The following is an 18,369-nucleotide window of genomic DNA, read 5'->3' as shown; positions in this document are numbered from 1 at the left end:
CCCCCCCCCCCCCCTCCCATCTGCCGTCACTCTACTTTTGCTCCCATTCAGGCTGCAACCTGACAACAAAGAGAGAGATGTGTTTAGCAGGCAGGTCTTTGCTGGTTTATTCCTCCTGTCCACTGGAGCAGAGGAGTGAAAGACACTCTTGTTTGTCTCTCCTGTTTGCCGTCTCCATCGCGTTCTCTCCCTCCGCCTCTCTTTCTCTCCGTCTCCCCCACCACCGCCTCCCCTTCCCCACATTTATCCGTCCGCCCTGCAGGGGTGAAAGAGAGAGAGAGATAGAGGGAGGATGGATGGTGTCTTACAAAGCAGGTTTAGCCGTAACATCGGACAGGCTAAGTTTTGTCAACAAGACCGAGAGCCGCTTAGATTCTGCAGCAACATAAAGCGATCTGAGGTTTGAATCTGGGTCAAAGGGAAGCGGGACTAATAGGGATGTACTACCAACTGATCCAGCTTCAACGTAATCTTTATATACCAACCTCAGAAATTAGAAAGCCATTTTAGATATTTAGCCTGTTAATTCTGTAATCCTAAAATCTGTCATGTAGGAATGCCCGTTGCCTTGCGACATGTCAGTAGTTTGGGATTGTCTCCTTTCCTGCCAGCACTCCGTGTTTGGGGGGTGCAGTCACTATTATACTTTGTTTCTTCGTATCTGCTGGATTTTTCTCACTTTGTGAGACATGTCTTCTTCCTCAGATTCTCCTTCCTGTCAAGTTTGCTATATCAGAAAATGAGGTATGCTATTAAGTGAGGTGTTTTTGGGGGAAGTTGGAATGAGTCATTGCCAAGTCTAAGGATGACAGGCGCAGACAGACGGACGGACAGGCTGCTGGAAGCCAGTACTGCTTCCTCGACAGACTTTTTGTCTGGCCCACAATTGATTGGGCTCAACCAAGACCGCATTGTTTGCAACTTATCATTGTCCTCCCCCCGTGGTGGTGGTTGTGGATCTCTCTTAAGACTGAGGGGAACAGCAGATACGCCCGTGCTGTAGATCTACATTTACACGCTGTAAAGGTCTGCCTCTCTGCTTTTGGTGTAAAAAGGTTGAGTCATTTTTGCATCGAGAGCTTGAATCTTCAAGATTATTGCAAAGTTGTTTTTTTCCAGTCAAAGCCCCCCCCCACCCCTCCCCTCACAGGGCATCCTTTAGCCTTCATTGTATTCAGCCTGTTCGATAGCGCAGGTGGGATCTGTAGCTTCGGCCTTCAATACGCTCAGCAAATTACAGCCTAGTCGAGGGATGTAATAAAAGAGGTGAAGAGCAGCACACACAATGCCTTCAACACTAGCCAATGCTGCAGGAGTGAACCTTCCAATCGCTGCATAGCTGCATTCGTTCAACGAGCCACACTCTCTGTGGCAGAGGTCCAGCTGTTGTCTTTGAGATGCAGCAGCTGCGTGGCCAGCAGGGGGTTAAAGTGTATGTTTTTAAATAATTTGTATTTCATTAAAATTTAAAGGGAGTTAGGGCAGCCATGCATATTTTAACCCCCCCTCCCTCCATCTCGACATAAATTGAAAGCTGGTGAAGTATTGAATTACCACAAGCGTAAAGTGAGACGAAGCAGTCCTAGTAGTTCACACCTCACCTACAGGGCCGCGGTGTGTTCCCTGCCATATCTGCGATGCTATCGGGTTTCAGAGAGGGAGGCTTTACTGAGGCTCCTGTGAAATGTGAGCACTCGTGATTCCGTCTGCGTCTGTGTTGCCGGCTGCCTGCAAGAAACGGCAGCCTAGGAGAGATTTGTTACATAGGCATTGTGGGCTATCATTAAGCCAGCCTATGGCTGGGGGTTTATTGTAAAAGATGGGATCTTCTCGCTTGTAGCATAACCAGTGTGGCCTGCAAAAAAAAAGGGGGGATTTCATTCCCCCCGTCTGGCAATAAAATGGACCAGGAGAAAAGAAAGTGATGTATGGAAAGTGTGAGACACCTGAGCTCATAAAGAGAGATGGAAGCAGTAAACATACAGAATCTAGTCCCTTAGCAGCCGAGCACATCTCCCAGATGCAGCTGCTTCACACCCAGCTCATTTAAGGTGTGTGTGTGTGTGTTTGCCTGTGCAGACGGTACCGCTCGACTTTGAGTGATTTGCAGATGATGGTGCCTGTTTTTGTTTGGAGTAAATCTGAGAGAGATTTGGGTTTTGTGCAGCAGCAGTGATACCACTTCCTGCTACCGTTATTATTATTATTATTATTATTATTATGAGTAAACTGATTAATAATAACAAGGTAATAGCACAAGCAGGAATACCACTTCCTGCCAGCGGTATTACCTTTATTATGAATCAGTTTTAACCTTGTAATACACAGCACTCTTGTCAGCATGCCCAAACTGCATCAACGCGGTTAGCCAACATCATGCAGCAGTTCAAATCGCCCCGCTGCTGCATCACAACACATAAGGCTTTCCTGCTAACTGCTGCCACAAATCACCTATCAGTTCTCTGGAAGCACTGCAGCGTGCGTCAGCTCATAGCTGTGGGGCTTCAACACAAACTGGCTCCTTTTTTTTTTTTTCTTTTATTAAATTGAATCCGTTATACCCGGCGCGGGCTCCGTTTCTCGTGATCCTTTGGCAGATTTTCAACTATTGTGCTTAGAATTGTGTATCAAAAAATTACCCAAGGCAGCACACAGGAACCTTGTGTTTTGATGTGTGGGGATTTGTTTTCTTTCCTTTTGTCTCTCTTTATTTAGAGGCTGGTTTCTGTGTAAGTTAAACAAATTTTTTTTGACAGTGTGAAGGTTCTCTCAATTTATGTGTTAGCCTTTTGCTTTTAAAAGCCAATGGGGTATTTCTGTTTTTCTTTCCAGCCAACTGTACATCACACAGCCTGACATCTTATATCTATCTATTTATTTATTTATTTGACATTTGTTGTGTTCCCCCCCCCCCCCCCCCCCCTCCCAGAGCTTTCCATCAGATGAAGGGTGGCCGTTCGCCAAGTACCTGGGAGCGTGTGGGCGCATGGTAGCTGTCAACTATGTGGGCGAGGAGCTGTGGAGCTTCTACAACGCGCCCTGGGAGAAGAGGGTAGACTTGGCACGCCAGCTCATGGACATCGCCGAGCAGCTCACCAACAACGACTTTGAGTTCGCCCTCTACCTGCTCGACGTCAGCTTCGATAACTTCGCGGTCGGCCCGCGCGACGGGAAGGTCATCGTTGTTGACGCCGAGAACGTCCTCGTGGCAGACAAAAGGCTGATCAAGCAGAGTAAGTGTTACCGGAAACACATGTGAGGATGTATTTGCCTACGTCGGAGAGTTGCTATGAGCTGCTATGACAATTCCATGTGTGTTACACCTTTTAACTATTGCTACTCCTGGAGCTACATAATTGGATAAATGCACCCAATTTCACAGTATTTACATTAACACTGACGACTATGCCACCCTCAAATTATGGCGCTGTAATTTGGTGTTTGTTTACTTGTAGTGATCAGTGCTTCTCTGAAACTGGAAGTGATAATTAACCATCAAGTGTATTCATGACATGTCTACTCTTACAGCAGTTGTTCCTCCTTCAACCGTTTATCACAGAGCTCCTCAAAAGCCAAAGTGTGACTCAAACACGGATCACAGCTCGGAGTCTGTAGAAAACACTGAAAACTACCAGGTGTAGCTCATGAGTCGGTGATGAAGGTTCGAGAGAATAAAGGTCCCGAGGGACAGTTGGCTGAGGGCAACTTAGCAAACGCTCGAAGCTTCCTCTCTTCTTAGAATACACTTCTTCAGCACCGCTTGTTCCTCCGACACCCTCGTCCCCATCAAAGCAAAGATAGTTCAGATAACAAGCCATCTCCGCTGCCCTAGTTTTTTTTTTTTTCTTTGCCTCTCAGAATAAACCTCATAACAAGGACAGAGAGAGCTATACATCACACACTTTTCTAGCCCTCAGTCCTCCATCCTGGGGCTACTTCAAAGAGCGGGACGACCACCCATTCAGGCTCTTAGATTTATCCCTTCCCGCAGAAATCCTATTAAAGTGATAAACTGTTGTGTCGCAAGGTGTTGAGGTTCCACCATTGTGCCCTGTGACAGATATGAACTATTGTGTGTGTTTGTGTAGGTTTCTAGTTGGCGGGGATGTTGTGTGATGAATTTATCCTGAGATTAAATGCTGCTTTGCCAAATTGCAAGATCTGACACCAGAAAACCGCATATAGATGTGTAACATATCCAAGTACCACAACGTGCCCTGTGGGGTTTTTTCCCACTCGAATCCTTGTTGTGGATTTCCTGAGCAATTATTTTGGTGCGCGTATGCGCCATACTCAAAAGTGTGCATTTTCACCTTATTGCCAGTAGCTGCAATTTTCCACCCTGTCCCAGTAGCCCTTTGCAAGTCCCAAAGCACGATCCAGGTTGAGACTCTCTTTTGTCTAGCAGACACATTTAGAGCTTGACAACTCAAGCTGCTTACCCTGGCCATTCAAGAGTGTAAGCCCCAAGAGTGTGCGTGTGCGTGTGCGTGTGCGTGCCTGCCGCGGCATGAAGAGGGATGGCGGTCGGTAATTAGCATTACGAGGTCATGGCCGTGTGTCAGAAAGAAGCCGGAAATAGGCGCGGTAACCTCCCAAGGCTCCCCACACACCCCGAGAAGCCGATCCCCACAATTAGATCCCGAGATTGAAAGCGAGCTAAAGAGTGTGTTGCGGATCTCATCAGTCTAAACTGAGGCCAATTGATTTGCAAGTCAAACGCGCAAGAAAGTTGCTGCGCAGTCCCGCCCCCTCTCGTTGGGGTCATCCATATTGATGCGGCGGATTTCGGGCGAGATAAAACGCATGCTGTGTCCGGTGTCGCGCGCGGCGCCGTGTGTTTGCACAATGGAAGGAGCCATTCCCCATCATTGAGTTCATAGTGTTTTTTTTGGAAACGCATGCTGTTTAATGTAACGCACACTTCACTCACTCTCAGCCTATTCTCTCCCTGACAGGATCGCTCCCTGGCATACACAAATGCAACCGCATCTGAAACACACACACATTCTCTTTCCCTCACATTCAATAATGCACTCTAACACAGGCATGCATTGTTAAACCCGGCTCGTACTCTTGAATGCCACTAGTAAGGCCACGCTAACAAGCATTTCAGGCCCTATGTCCCTTCTCTGTAGTCCTGGGAAGGCGGAGGAGTGAGGTGAATGTAAGTCCGACCGGAGCTCCTTAACAGGGAAGGTGCAGGAGACGAGAGAGGCTCGCCTCACCCACGGCTCTCCCACCTATTTGAATTGGAAATAATGTCGTTTGCTTTGGAAATGCTGTGGCTTTGTTAGGCTCAGGCCCGCAGTGAGAGTAGAACAGAAGGGATTGGGGTGCAAATAAAACAACCGTAGACTTCTTTTAGCCTTCAGCCGAGTCTCAAAGTTCTTTTTTCATCGTTGTCCTTGAGTACGAACCTTCTCCTCCCTGCTTGTTCTTTTCTAGCCGTTCTTTCTGTGCGTGTGTCTGTCCGTCCGTCCGTCCGTCCGTCCGTCCGTCCGTCCGTCCGTCAGTCAGTCAGTGCAAGCGAACAAGAATGGGACACTCCCGATGCCATCTGTCAATCAGTGCTGAGGTGTGATGCATGGCCAGCTCTGAAACATTAATTGCTTTCAGCTCACCTTGCCGCTTGTGCGCGCACATCTTTATATGCACGTGTGTGTGTGTGTGGTGTCCACAAACAGTCAGATCCATCTCCATCACCCTCACTGATTGAGGTTGATGTGCCCCTCCTCTTCGGGGGGGGCCACAGGGGCCCCTTGCTAACAGGGCAGCGCTGGATGTTTGATTGAGTTGTTCTGATGAGCCAGAGGAGAAGTGCATTACATCGCTGATACACTGATTATGTGTTTGCATCCTCCGGGTCCACTGCCCCCCCAAAAATGTTATTGATCTGCTTTTTAATGCACAAACGAATAGCTCTCTCGTCATTCCAGGCTATTTCCTCGGCTCCCTCTGTTCCCAGCGCAATCCTCTGAAGAGAAAAAGCAATGTGAAATGAGCTGGAGAGTTTTATTTGCTCGATAAATCTGGAAAGTGTTTCATTTCTGTCAAATGAAAGTTTAGATTGTAGAGTTGTTTTGCCGTGTGCTTTTGAGAAAGAATTTCATGTTTGTGCCCGTGGGTTGTCAAATGTGGCACCTCGGCGCTGTCGGATTCTGGTCAGGTTGATTTCCCGGCGAATAATTTGCAAACAGTTTTCTTTGTGACCAAACTGAGTCAAACTGTTCATCAGTTGTCCTTCAAATGTCCCATGTAGACCTGTCCCACATTCTAATAACTGTTAAAGAAAAAAAAAATCTGAGAAGCCATATGAAATGTAAACTGCAGGCTGGTTGGAACTCCTACGCTATATGCAAAAAAATATATAAATGCATATTGCTCTCTGATAAAACATCATTTTGGAGATTTGATTTTCAGACAAAGTTTGCAGGACCCCATACATCCCGACCTCATTACATATTCACCTGATGAAGGCTGTAAGAAAGAAAGCTTATGACCCAATAAATGCCTTTATACATTTGAAATGAATGTTGTGCACCTCCGACTATGTTAATATTATTGACTACTTTATGACCAGTGTGTTTTTATTGCGGCGTGTTCATTTAACGGCCTCTCCTCTCTCTCCCTTACAGACAAGCCGGAAAGCTACGATGTGTGGTATGAGAGCCGGTTCGAGGAGTGCGACCGGGAGGCCTGCCTGTCTTTCTCCAAGGACTCCCTGTGCTCCAGGGTGACGGTGGACCACAACTACTACGCCGTGTGCCAGAACCTGCTGTCGCGGTACGCTACATGGCGGGGCACCACCGGAGGCCTCCTCCACGACCCCCCTGCCCATATAGCCAAAGACGGACAACTCGTGACCCTGTTGGACGAGTGCACCAGACCCCAAAAGCGCTACGGTCGTTTCCAGGCGGCCAAGGAACTGCGTGAATACCTCACACAGCTAGCCGCCGCGTCCTCCTCTGCCACGGCCAGGTAATGAATGGAGTCGGCGTTAGCCCGGACGCACTGAGAGACTGGATCCTGTACTCTTTATCTTCCGGAACTCTCGAGACCCCGGTTCTTGTACATGATGTCATTCGCTCCTCTTTGCCCGCCCCGGAGCAGGAAGGTGTTCGAGGTCTTGCATCAGGAAGTGTAAGAATCCAAACCTCAAGGCAGATTTGTTAAAGCTCCAGCTTTTAACCTGTCTTTGCTCCTGTGAGAAAGAGGAGCGTGGCGCTGAGAGATTCTGGTTAGAGCCGGGATAGAGAGGGGATAGAGGTAACCTCTCCTCTCCCAGGGTGGGCTGCCATCCTTTGGGGGTGGGGTGGGGGAGAAAGGGCTCAGGTAAACGCCTCCTGCACTGGACTCGGGCTACTGCAAACCAGAGCATCCAAGCAACAAGAGCAGCAACATCGCACGGCCCTGACCCCATCCATCCTCCTCAATCCATCACAACTGTTTTTGTTTGATAACATTAAATCTTAACACCCGTTTCATTTTGCCCCCAGGATTTCTTGTTTTATTTCATTCAGGGCTGAATTCAAGTACATTGGTGCGTTTACATTTTTTGCTGTGCCACGGCGTTTCCTTTCTCTGTAGCATGGCTGCAGGGAAGGCGGAGGTTGCATGAATCTCCTACTGTCAGTTGGCAGGGAAGGCCGAGCTACAGCAGGTAGAGAGGAGAGGCGGGGGGGGGGGTTGGTTTACATGCAGGAGGAAAAGATAACCCTTGACGGCTATAGAAGTCTAATTTCCTGCTACTCCAGTCAATCACTTGATTTCCAGGATTGTGGCAATCATCTCTTGTGTGTGTGTGTGTGTGTGTGTGTGTGTGTGTGTGTGTGTGTGTGTGTGTGTGTGTGTGTGTTTTTTTTCCTCTTTTCAATTGGAGTGAAACAGCTGCACATAGGAAAAGGAATAATTGGACAGTGGTGGTCCCTTGATGCAGATGTGCCTATACCAAAGAGGCTATATGTAATATTAAGTACCATGAGCAGTACAGAGTGACGGCACCTTTCCCTCCAGTTGTTCCCCAGTAGAGCTGTCCAAAGGAACCGTAATGTGTACACAATCCTATCCGAGCCGACAGGCCTGCATTCTGATTTATCTTTTTCAATAAGAGCTTAATCCAGATGTATAGGAGTCTACGATTGGGCATACGTAATGTCACATGACCCCCCTGTGCTTTAACCTTTCCATACCATTGATGGATGATGGTCAGATTGACCGAGGGATTCTTTTCTTCGACAACATAAAGAAATGAAAGGAGGAAAAGAAGTGATTCTTTAGAGGACTAGAAAACACAATAAAGCAGCGTAGTAGTGGCCTCCAGTGCCAAATTCTCTTTAAATGTCTGTAATTGATAAATGAATCCTTTCCTCAAACTTCTCCCGCTAGTGCTGAGCGCAGTAAGCTCCATTAAGTAAATGTTAAGGAAGGGAATGAAGATATCCTAAATTACTTCCTCGCTCCAGAAAAACAGCTTTTGACCTGTACTTTTGAATTTAGCAGCCCAGATATTTCTGTTGAATATTTAAACACTCGGCGGACCAACGAATTAAAAGCATAATCACAAATGCAGCCTCGTTTGGTTATGGATTATGAGAGATCTTAACTCAAATAACATCCAAAAACAAAAAACCCCTCTTTGGCTGCACGTGTTTAGTACTTTCATCTTGTCTTGATGTCGTGAAGCAGACCCTAAATGCCCAGTGGAGTGTTTGTGTAGCACGGTCAACAGACAGCCCAGAAAGTTAAGTAAATATGAGCTGCTCCGTGTACAGGGAAAGTAGAAGGCACAGCAGTTGCTTCTGCAAAGACCCGGGGAGCTGACGAGATCCCCGTCGGTTAGGAAAAGCAATAAAGAGAAGTTTGGCTTATGGATTTCCGGCTTCCTTTTGTTGTGTCTGATATATATATATTTCTGTTTCCCCCGTACGGAGGACGTTGAACCTGGAGGGATTTGTACGTGCGTAACTAACTGTCCACTTTTGTACTGTCATTTTCTTTTGAGTATATCGGCATTGTCTGATTGATCTGTTTTTTTTCCTGTGCCTTTTCATTCAAAAGTTGTATTTACAACTTTTAGTGGGTTTAAATATTCAAATAAATGATCTATATAGATATATACACATATGCTCTGTGTGGACTCTTCTTGATTCTGTCTCAATCTTTTTATTATTTCCAATTTAACTTCGGGGCCGTTTGGCTCTGGTTCATGTTGCCTTTAACATTTGATTCAGTGCGGCACAGCTGGATGTCGGTGTTTGCCAATTCCTATTCCTCTTTTCTCATTCCTCCTCGGTTTTGATCTTTTCGTATCTTCATCTTTCCTCTAATTTGGATCCTAGCCCGAGTTCCCTTTGTTGTGCTCTCCACTCAACTAGCATGAGTCCTTCTCTTTTATCCATATTTGGGGAGATCATTTTTCCATCGCTCTACTGTGGCTGCATTGAATTTTAGAAGCATAATGTTCAGAGGAGCTGTAATTGTTTAAAAAGAGAAATAAAAACACGACAAGCAGTATTTGTAAGCAATACAAAAATACTCGTAACCACTTTTATTTTTTGACTCTGCTCTAAACTCTTTTCCTTCTCATTATTTGGTGTGTGTGTGTGTGGTATTTTTTGGTGTGTGTGGAGTGTGGTCTTTGCTAATTCAATAGCTCTTCTGTCCCTCTCTGTGTGTCTTGAGCCAGCTCATGCTCGTAGCAGAAAAGCCCACAGTGGAACAAAGTAGTACTCGAGCCAGAACCAAAATTAGAAGCTACATGATTGACACTCTCTGCCTCTCTTTCTCTCTCGCTCTTTTTTTTGTCCTCTGTTTCTCTCCATGGTCATTTATCCACCTCTTCCCTTCTCTTTCTCCTCTGTAATTGTGCTTCTCTTTGACACACCCGCTGGTTTGTGTGGATAGTTGATGTCACACTCATTGTGGTGAAGTGCTGTTTAGCCCTCTGTGCTGTAGCTACACTTAGTCCAGCTGATGAATGGCCCTGGGGTTGGCCGGCTTTAAGAAAACACCACAGAAAAAAGGAATGGGGCACCAGGCGCTCCGCTGCGGCCCTCCGAGTTTAAATAAACATGAGGCCATTTCAAGGGACAACCACCAGGGAGTTTCTGCATTGGAAATGGAGATGTAGGAGGTGGGAAATAAAAAAAAAATGAGACCATATGCTTGTGGAGGAAGAGCATCGGGAAGTGTGTAAACTCCAAACTACAGCAAATAGAACCCCAGAAATGTCCTTCCTGCATTTTCCAATGTGCTGCAAGTGAGCATGCCTCCGTACATTGCAGTCTAAAGTTGTCAAAGCTACAATGGTGGCGAGAGCAGCTTATTTCTGGGTATTGTGTGCGGCTTTGCAGCCACTACCCGAAGGAAGAGGGGATATTGTAATGTGTCTGCAACTGGTTGAGGGGACAGTTGGCATTATAAACAGGTAGGGATATAATTGTGCTGTCTCTCACGTGACTACCTTTGCACATCGGGCCACTTCGCAAATCCGAAGCGTTTGGAAATCCACCCCTGAATTCCTGCTTATCGGCGTGGAGGAAGTCCTGAAAAGGCAGAGGTGGAAAGCATCGTAAAAATGTTTCGCAACCATATTATCTAAATCTCTACAGGACTTTAGCCTCGCGTGTCATATTCCAAAACCTGGAAAACTGCTGATATCTTATTCAGGTCATAAAGTGAAAGGGGGGAGGGGAGATAGAGAACTGCCATATGTTCAATTACAGCAACAAAAGGGGATGAAAAATAAACGATGGAAAAAAAAAAAAAAGGAAAGTTTCTTGGTTGCTGTTTGGCGAACGTGATGTAAAGTCTATTTCATGCTCTGGCAAGCCCCAGGGAGAGACGGCCATTTTTAGAACCGGAATGACCTATATATATATTTTATGTTTTTTAGAAGTGGGGGGGATATAGATTTAGCCAGTGTTGAGGGTGGGTTATGAATAACAACGTGTGAAGCTATGTCAGGGAGAGCTCGCCTGTGTGCACATGGCCTGTTGTTTGGGGGCTTTTCCGGGTTTGGCTGGAGCTCAGCAGAGCGCTCTGAAGACTCTTTGTGGGCTCCTCCTGGAAAACCATCACTAATGCAACACAGGAGTTGCTAGAAGCGATGTTCCTGTCAGGCTGCTTACATCCCTTCAACATGGTTATGTCACTCTCACATCTATTATGCCTCATTTAGATAGCGCTCTGTTTCTGAAGCTTCTTTTTTTTTTTTTTTTTTAAAGCTGTCGCACACTTCAGCCCAACACACAAATCTTTGGCTGAAGTTCTTCTTCGTTTGAAAATACAGTATGCTTGACAAGGACCAAAAGGATGCATCGTGGGAGCCGGGTTTTTTGAGTTTGTAGTTAATCTGGTTTCATTTTGATCTTCTCGTCCTGTGCGTTTTGACACAATTCATTGAGAAACAGCGGTGTGTGCAACCAAGCTCGTCACTGAAGGCCAAGGGCATTCAGGACAGGCCACGCCGCTTTAACACTTCGACCTTCAAAGCAGCTCAGGAACGTCTCTATTATCTCTACTGAACCGAGTCAGCCAGGTATCATCAAAGCTTTGTGCTGAATTTGATGATACCGATATGAATAAAGCTTCACATGCATATACACTGTGCACCGCCGCGTCGGCAGTGTCGTCGCTTCACTTTGTGACTTTTTAAGTTCAAGAAAAATTACTAACTTTGAATTAATCACATTTGCAAAGGTGCGTCGTATCAAGTTGGAATGCTTGTTAACTGCATATGTCAGCTATTAAAGAGGTCTGGCAATCAGCAGTTTGATATGCAGGTTTTTCAAAGGAGCACGAGGCAGCAAACAGCTCCAAAGAGGACAAATCGTCTGTGTCCAAATCAGGGGGAAAAAACTGCAAGATTGCTCAATATGTCTGTAGAACCATTGCAAAATTGGCCATCTGACACAAACTGCTTTCACAAAGAGGAACGACGGTCTCAAGTTAAAACTAACCAACGGAGAAATTAAACACTTATTCCGGAGGGCACGCAGCTTAATATGACTCAACTTTATAAATGGCGATTTTTTTTTTTCCATCTTCAAAATTCTAATCCTTATAATTGAATCTGCTTCCTGCAGTCGCCCGAACAAGAATCCTCCTTGAACTTTGATTACTGGTGACTCAGTGAGACCTGAACAGGAATCTCACAAGTATAATCACAATAAATATGACCCCCCCCGGGCCTTCATTCCCCGAACTGTCCTCCCTTATTATTGATTTGTTCTTCCCTTATACCTTTCTGGCTGGGTATATGTGCACACCTTGTACCTCCTCACCTCCCCGCCAGCACACGTCTACGGTTGCCCTTTTCTCTCATATATGGCACCTGCAACCTAAACACACACACACACACATGCACCAAATAGAGCTGCACTGTGACTCCCTATCAGGGAAGGGGTCAATGGTGCTATCAGGGAAGCTTATCCAGCAGGAGACCGGCATGCACACAATCCCATTACCCACCCGTGCAGCTGTTTAGACCGCGCATTATCATCTGCCTTGGAGGGGCCTGCTTGGACAGATGATTGCAACCTCACATCCCCCCCCGTCTCCCCAGGCGCATTAGCTGGCACCCAGGGCTATGATTATCAACATCATTTTTTTCAGCAGACTCACTTATCCAGGCTTGCATTCATCCCCGCTAAAGACAACATATTATCCAGCATGCACGCAGATCAGTATGAGCACCACCAGCCGTCTAGATAGCAGAGAATGCCAATCGTGCATTCCTCGCTCAATGAATCACATTCTGATGGGCACATCTGTTCAAAAATCCAGGCTTTATTTCAATGTATTTTTCAGAGCGAAAAGCTGAAATAAGTATTTTTTTCTTAACTCTTGGCACTCGCCATATGGTCTCAGACGAGATGTAATAAGCGTTTAGCAAGTTGGAGATGATACAAGGTGACATTTGCACTGATTGCGGTAACTATTCACGCTTCCACTTCAGAGGTAGGCTACAGAATGTTGGAAGGGCGGGTCGCTGCCACCACCACAGCACTCCGCTGTAGGAAAGACAAATCACATATGTCTCTATGAACAAACTGAACTGCATGCATGGAGAATCCTATAACTCAGTATAGCATAAGGCCAGATGTTTCTCTTGTCCTGTCCTTGGTGGTGCATCCACATGATACATGCTTAGTTTTCCTGCCATCCGGAGCACGAACAGGACGTCACATCTGACATGAGCCCGGACCAAGACTGAGATCTTTAACACTCTCCTCGCTATATTTACCCCTCTGTGAACTAACATGGCATCTCCACTATGCCTGTGAAAAGGAGTGCTAAAATCCTCGCTGCTTTTCACATTTGCTCGGCAGGCAGCTGCAGAGCTGCAGCCCGGCTCACTCTGGAGGCGTCCATCACTTAGTGACACTTGAGTGGACAACATGGAACATTCTCTCTGATGACTGTCGCCCCTCATTGAGTGACACGCGGCCAAAGCTGTTAACACGGCGGCGGGTTCTGCCCAGGATTTTCTCCTTCTTGCTCAATTTCTCCACGTGAGCTTGTGTAAAAGAATTGCACATCACAGAGGATAACCCCGGACAGCAAGTTCACCACGCACTCTTTCACCATGCGTCCCCTCTGCAAGCAACATGATAAAGTTACTGGCTGTCAAATGTATTTATTTCTGCAAGAGAAAGGGGAACAGGGACAAAACATTCATACTCCCTTGTTCCTCTACTAATGTGACATGAGCAGTAGTTCCCCTCTGACAAGTGTAACATTTATGAAAAGTTGATTACAGCTATTAAAAGATTCCCAGCTCTCTACTTCTTTGATTTGAAGCGAAACAGGAGTAAACATTTCAGAAACAATGCTTGAATAAACTCTAGACACTCACATCCATTGTTAGGGTCGATTTTCAGACCCTAGAGTTATTTCCTTTACTTTTTGATTAATGCTTCAGATATGTTTACTCAAAAAGAAAATACAGCCAAATACAAGTGTGGAAAACATCATTACATCCACACAAACGGAGCCTTTTGCACATACGCAATTGATGAAAATAGAGCAATTCATCACAATGCTCACCATGTCCAACATCAAGCAGCAGGTTTCACACTCTAAATGGTAACAAATGCTTGGGTGGACACAACAGCTTGCCATTGTATGGGTGTTTGGCCTGTCTTGGAATGTACACAAGATGATATTTGGAAAAAAAAAAAGAATCTCCATTCAGAAGCTGTCTTGTCCATCTGCCGGGGTCAAACCTGCAGCTATTATGCTCAGCCATGTTCTTCCCTCCAAACTCTCATCTGCACACCATCCGTTCTGACACTGTGCATCGTGGAATGAACCACAGATGTGAACTTGCATGTGGCGCGCGCTCTCTCGCCATGCGACTTCCTACCACACTAAAGGAGACTTCAAACAACTCGGTTAGTGCACCACAAAGGGATTCGCCAGACGTCAAAGCAGCCAACAAGGAGCGACAGACAATTATTTCCATAGTTTCCCTCGTCAGCTGCTGCTGCACAGAGATTGCTGCTTGCATGTGCAAGCAGATCACTCCGGAGAAACTGCATAATAAGCAATTCAAAGCTGTCGTTCGAATGCTGAGACATGATGCACACAGGCCAACAGCAGCCCGGACAGCAATTTGTTGAGTAGATATGGTGTCTGACTGCCAAGTTTTCTCTTTTGCGTAAGGGGTGTGTGTGTGTGTGTGAGAGAGAGAGAGAGGGAGAATGGGAGAAAAAGGGCCCGGGTATGTGAGTGCATCCACGTGTTGAGACAAAACATGACCTTCCTCCAGCAACAGCCCACCTGTACAGTCATCTACGGCTCCTTTTTGGCTTTGATAAAGAAAATCCTCTGCAGTTTTCTTCTAAAAACAGTTCTTCTTCAATTCCAGAATAGAGACTTTTAATGGAGCTGCATCCTTATCAATACTCACAATTGTTGGTGGTTAATCATATATCTCCAGATGATCAAATTGGTGTTTCGTTCTCCATGTTTTGCAAGTTGGTGTCAAAAACAACAGGACAGTTAGAGTCGAGAGAAAATGAGATTTGAGCACCGTGGAGAGACGTGCGATATTCTGACCTTGAAAGTGAGATACTGCATGAATTGGATGTTGAACGGCCAATCAGAGAGTTTGCAGCAAGGAAAGAGAGAAGAGAAAGGTGTGGAGAGTGACTGCAGACGTTGCTGAGGTGAATACAGGACCATGCAGGATGATACTGCATGTGCTATTTACACCCTGTTATGAAGTAAATCTGTTCAGCGTTTTTACATTATTTCATTTTGAATGTTACGACTCCTTCGACCTCATGAGACGACTGGGTTCAGTTATGCAGTTCCTACTATGTGCCGAATTTGCCCTCACATGACACTTTAACGATCTTTCTCCTCACAAGAAGCAAATGTTCCAACTTGTTGGGAAATATAGAAACCAGAAAAGTATTGCGAAACTAATTTTGCAATTGAGTGTAGGCTTAACCCCTCCCCCAAACAACAGTTGTCCAATCATAACTTAGCAACTTTAGCACGGCATGGCAGGCCAATCATGCTTTGGAGAACTTGGATATTGGAGTCTTTCCAAAACCAGACAGACAAGTCTGTCTGCTTTAACCCTAACCCAGCCTAACTTTGAGCCAAGAAGCATTTGATAGTTCATTTATTTATCATTACAGGATATGTAAAATGCTACTAAATCTTAGCGTCTCCTGCCCTGTAATATATTTTACCCAAGACATACCTAAGCACTTAGAACTACTAACAAACACCGTGGTTCGTCCTCATTATAAAACATTTTCTCTTATCATAAAATGTGAAAAACAGTATTTGGAAATGCAAATAATACTGCATAAATAGAAACTGCTTTTTGTCTGCGACATACAACTTCAGCCTCAGTCTTTTAGCCCGATACCATGTATTAGTAAGCTCTATTAGCTCGTCTTCTTTTTAGTCAAGGCTGATCACATGGCCTTGTGTCTTACATGGACAATCTGGCTCCTGTTCTCATATGCCGTGACGGTGACACAAGAAATTGCCAGACCATTAACAGTTGAAGGGGGCTTGTGAGCTTTATACACTATATTTTAATCAAGTCTGTGGAAGTACCTTCACTTCCACTGGTCAGGAAAAGGTCATAAAAGACAGAAAAAGAGCTGATTAAAGGAAGTGAAGGGCTACTTTTACTGACAGATATAGCAGAGCAAATAGAGGAGGAGGACATACCACAGGCTGATCATTTCAGAGGGTTATGAAAGATATGGTTGGCATAGGGTGTACTTTAGTTATAAGTTAACAAATATCAACTATTTCTGGTCAAGGAGAATTGTGTATTTGTGCAGCATAGTGCACCTAATTACTGGTCTTTAAACATTTACTTTCTGGTTTTGCTGTTGCATCATTGTTTTTATGGTCAACTCAAGTCTGTGAAGTCTGCAACTGATTCTTCACTTCAGTACAGCATTGGTTTAATACTTGATACCCCCTCCATACGTAGTATATTTCCATGTATAATAGATGCTGAAAGCTTTATTAATTCATTAAGGCAGATACTGGGCTAGCTGTTGAGGGGCTCCAAATAGCTCAAGGGGCTCCGACCAGTTAGCCTCTTGGTTGTGTGTGTATGGTTGGGAGTGTGTTTGTGTGTGCATGCAAAAATGTGTGTGTGTGTGTGTGTGTGTGTGTGTTAACTTGTGAGAATGAGATGAGAATAAATATGGCGTATTCTCTTTGTAGTGTCATTAAAAAAACATTAAAAAAAAACACATTAAACCTGAAAGCCACCATGATTCCAATCACCATCAGAGATGTGCAATCCAGTCAGGTCAGTGTAGCCCAAACAGTCTTTTCCATATTTCATCCCCCAACGTGCCCTTTCACGAGCAGAAATAAAAATGTCAGCATCGATGTTTCACAGTGTATTAGCTGTTGTATTGAACTGATCAATCAATTGTCGGTGGTTATTGTAGTGGCGCATATTCGTTCTGACACGCTGTCTGGAGTTTTGTAGGAATCAAATTTGATAAAACAAGTTGTTGTGAAACTCATGAATATGTGAACTAATGATGTATTGAATGCCGCAAAGAGTTTTGAGGGGATCATATATGAAGTCACTGTTTGAGACTGGTCTTCAGGGTATGGACAGTACATATAGAGTGAGTCATTCTAGTGTTTACATGCAGGGTAATACGTCATTGTCCACTAATCTGATGTGCTTTGGGTGATGAGGTACGATGAGATCACAACATAACACTTCAAATGACCAGAACTCCTCTTCTTTCATTCGAGCCTATACGGCAAATTGAGATTCAATGCACATCCACAACCAATTGATAAGGGGAATGAAAGGCATCGTCAGGAAGATGCATGGATGAGATGAAATCTAATGCTGAAATAAAGCAGCACGAAGGATTAGATGAGGCTAGGTATTCAGAGATCGCAAGAACAAAAGGATTAGCCAGAGAGAGAGATGTGGGTCACACCCGGCTGATAGTGAAACCAGCCAGTCACAATGCCCCAAGCCCTCACCATAAGCCATCATGGATGGTGAGGGTTGTGCAGGCCGCGTGCCGGCAAGAGTGAAGGGGAGGGGCGGGGTTTTACAGGGAAACATAGGTCAGCACTTGCTAATGGCGCTCAGATTGTCATGGAGTTGTCTGGAGGGCGGGGTTGTACCTGGATCGTGCACTTTGACCCGTGGCTCAGGAGATAAGTCCTGAAGAGCACAGTCCAATGAGGATTACACCATTAAGCTCCTTGTTAACCTTGTGGCAAGAAACAGACCTACGTGTCACGAGAGATGCTTAGAGGGATTAATGTTGAGGATTCCCTGGCGGTGCTTCTCATGACTTGTTTATTTCTGATTTATTCATAAAGATCATACCAATTTCTAAAAGAAAATCCTGTCACATTCAGAGAGAGCAAATAAAAGGAGGCCAAACCACTGGGATTTAGCTTCTATTACCATTAGGGGATGAGTGGGGGTATAGATGATATCATGGTGCAGTAATTACTCTGACATGGCCTCTCCAGCAGTCTCAAAAGACATGGATTTTCCTCAAACACAGGAAGTAAGATGGGGCTACAGATCTGATAGGGTGTCGTGCCGGAAAGCTGCCTTAAAAACAACCTCCTCTTTATCTGATGGGATCAGTGGGAGCGCAGGAAACTCAGTGACCTACATCTCCTTCAGACAGACATCTGTTACCTTCCATTCCTCACCCTGGGCCAAAGTGAAAAGCACCAATTATTTTGATAAACCACTTCCACGTCTGCCAAGTCGCGGCTACTGTAACTTTGAATATTCAGGCGATGTATAACATTCTGTTGTCCGGAGAAGGGGGCACAAAGCATGATTTTTGGAGAGGATTTTAATCAAATTTTGCCATCTGC

At 45.3% G+C, this 18,369-nt stretch overlaps 1 protein-coding gene across 1 annotated transcript in view; it reads left to right on the top strand.

Annotated features, from left to right (window-relative positions):
* The window catches only part of dipk2ab (divergent protein kinase domain 2Ab), a 32,324-nt gene extending 21,568 nt beyond the window's left edge, over positions 1 to 10,756 (top strand). The window contains exons 3-4 of the mRNA XM_031850180.1: positions 2,930 to 3,233; positions 6,639 to 10,756. Coding sequence (XP_031706040.1) covers positions 2,930 to 3,233; positions 6,639 to 6,985 — 651 coding nt within the window. The 3' untranslated portion in view covers positions 6,986 to 10,756. The remainder of the gene's footprint in view (positions 1 to 2,929; positions 3,234 to 6,638) is intronic.
* Positions 10,757 to 18,369: the final 7,613 nt, after the last annotated feature.

Source organism: Anarrhichthys ocellatus, unplaced genomic scaffold, assembly GCF_004355925.1.
Source record: "Anarrhichthys ocellatus isolate YVR2014 unplaced genomic scaffold, GSC_Weel_1.0 scaffold10, whole genome shotgun sequence".
NCBI lineage: Eukaryota > Metazoa > Chordata > Actinopteri > Perciformes > Anarhichadidae > Anarrhichthys > Anarrhichthys ocellatus.
The sequence above is the reverse complement of the archived record's forward strand: the minus strand, read 5'-3'. Positions and strand labels throughout refer to the sequence as shown.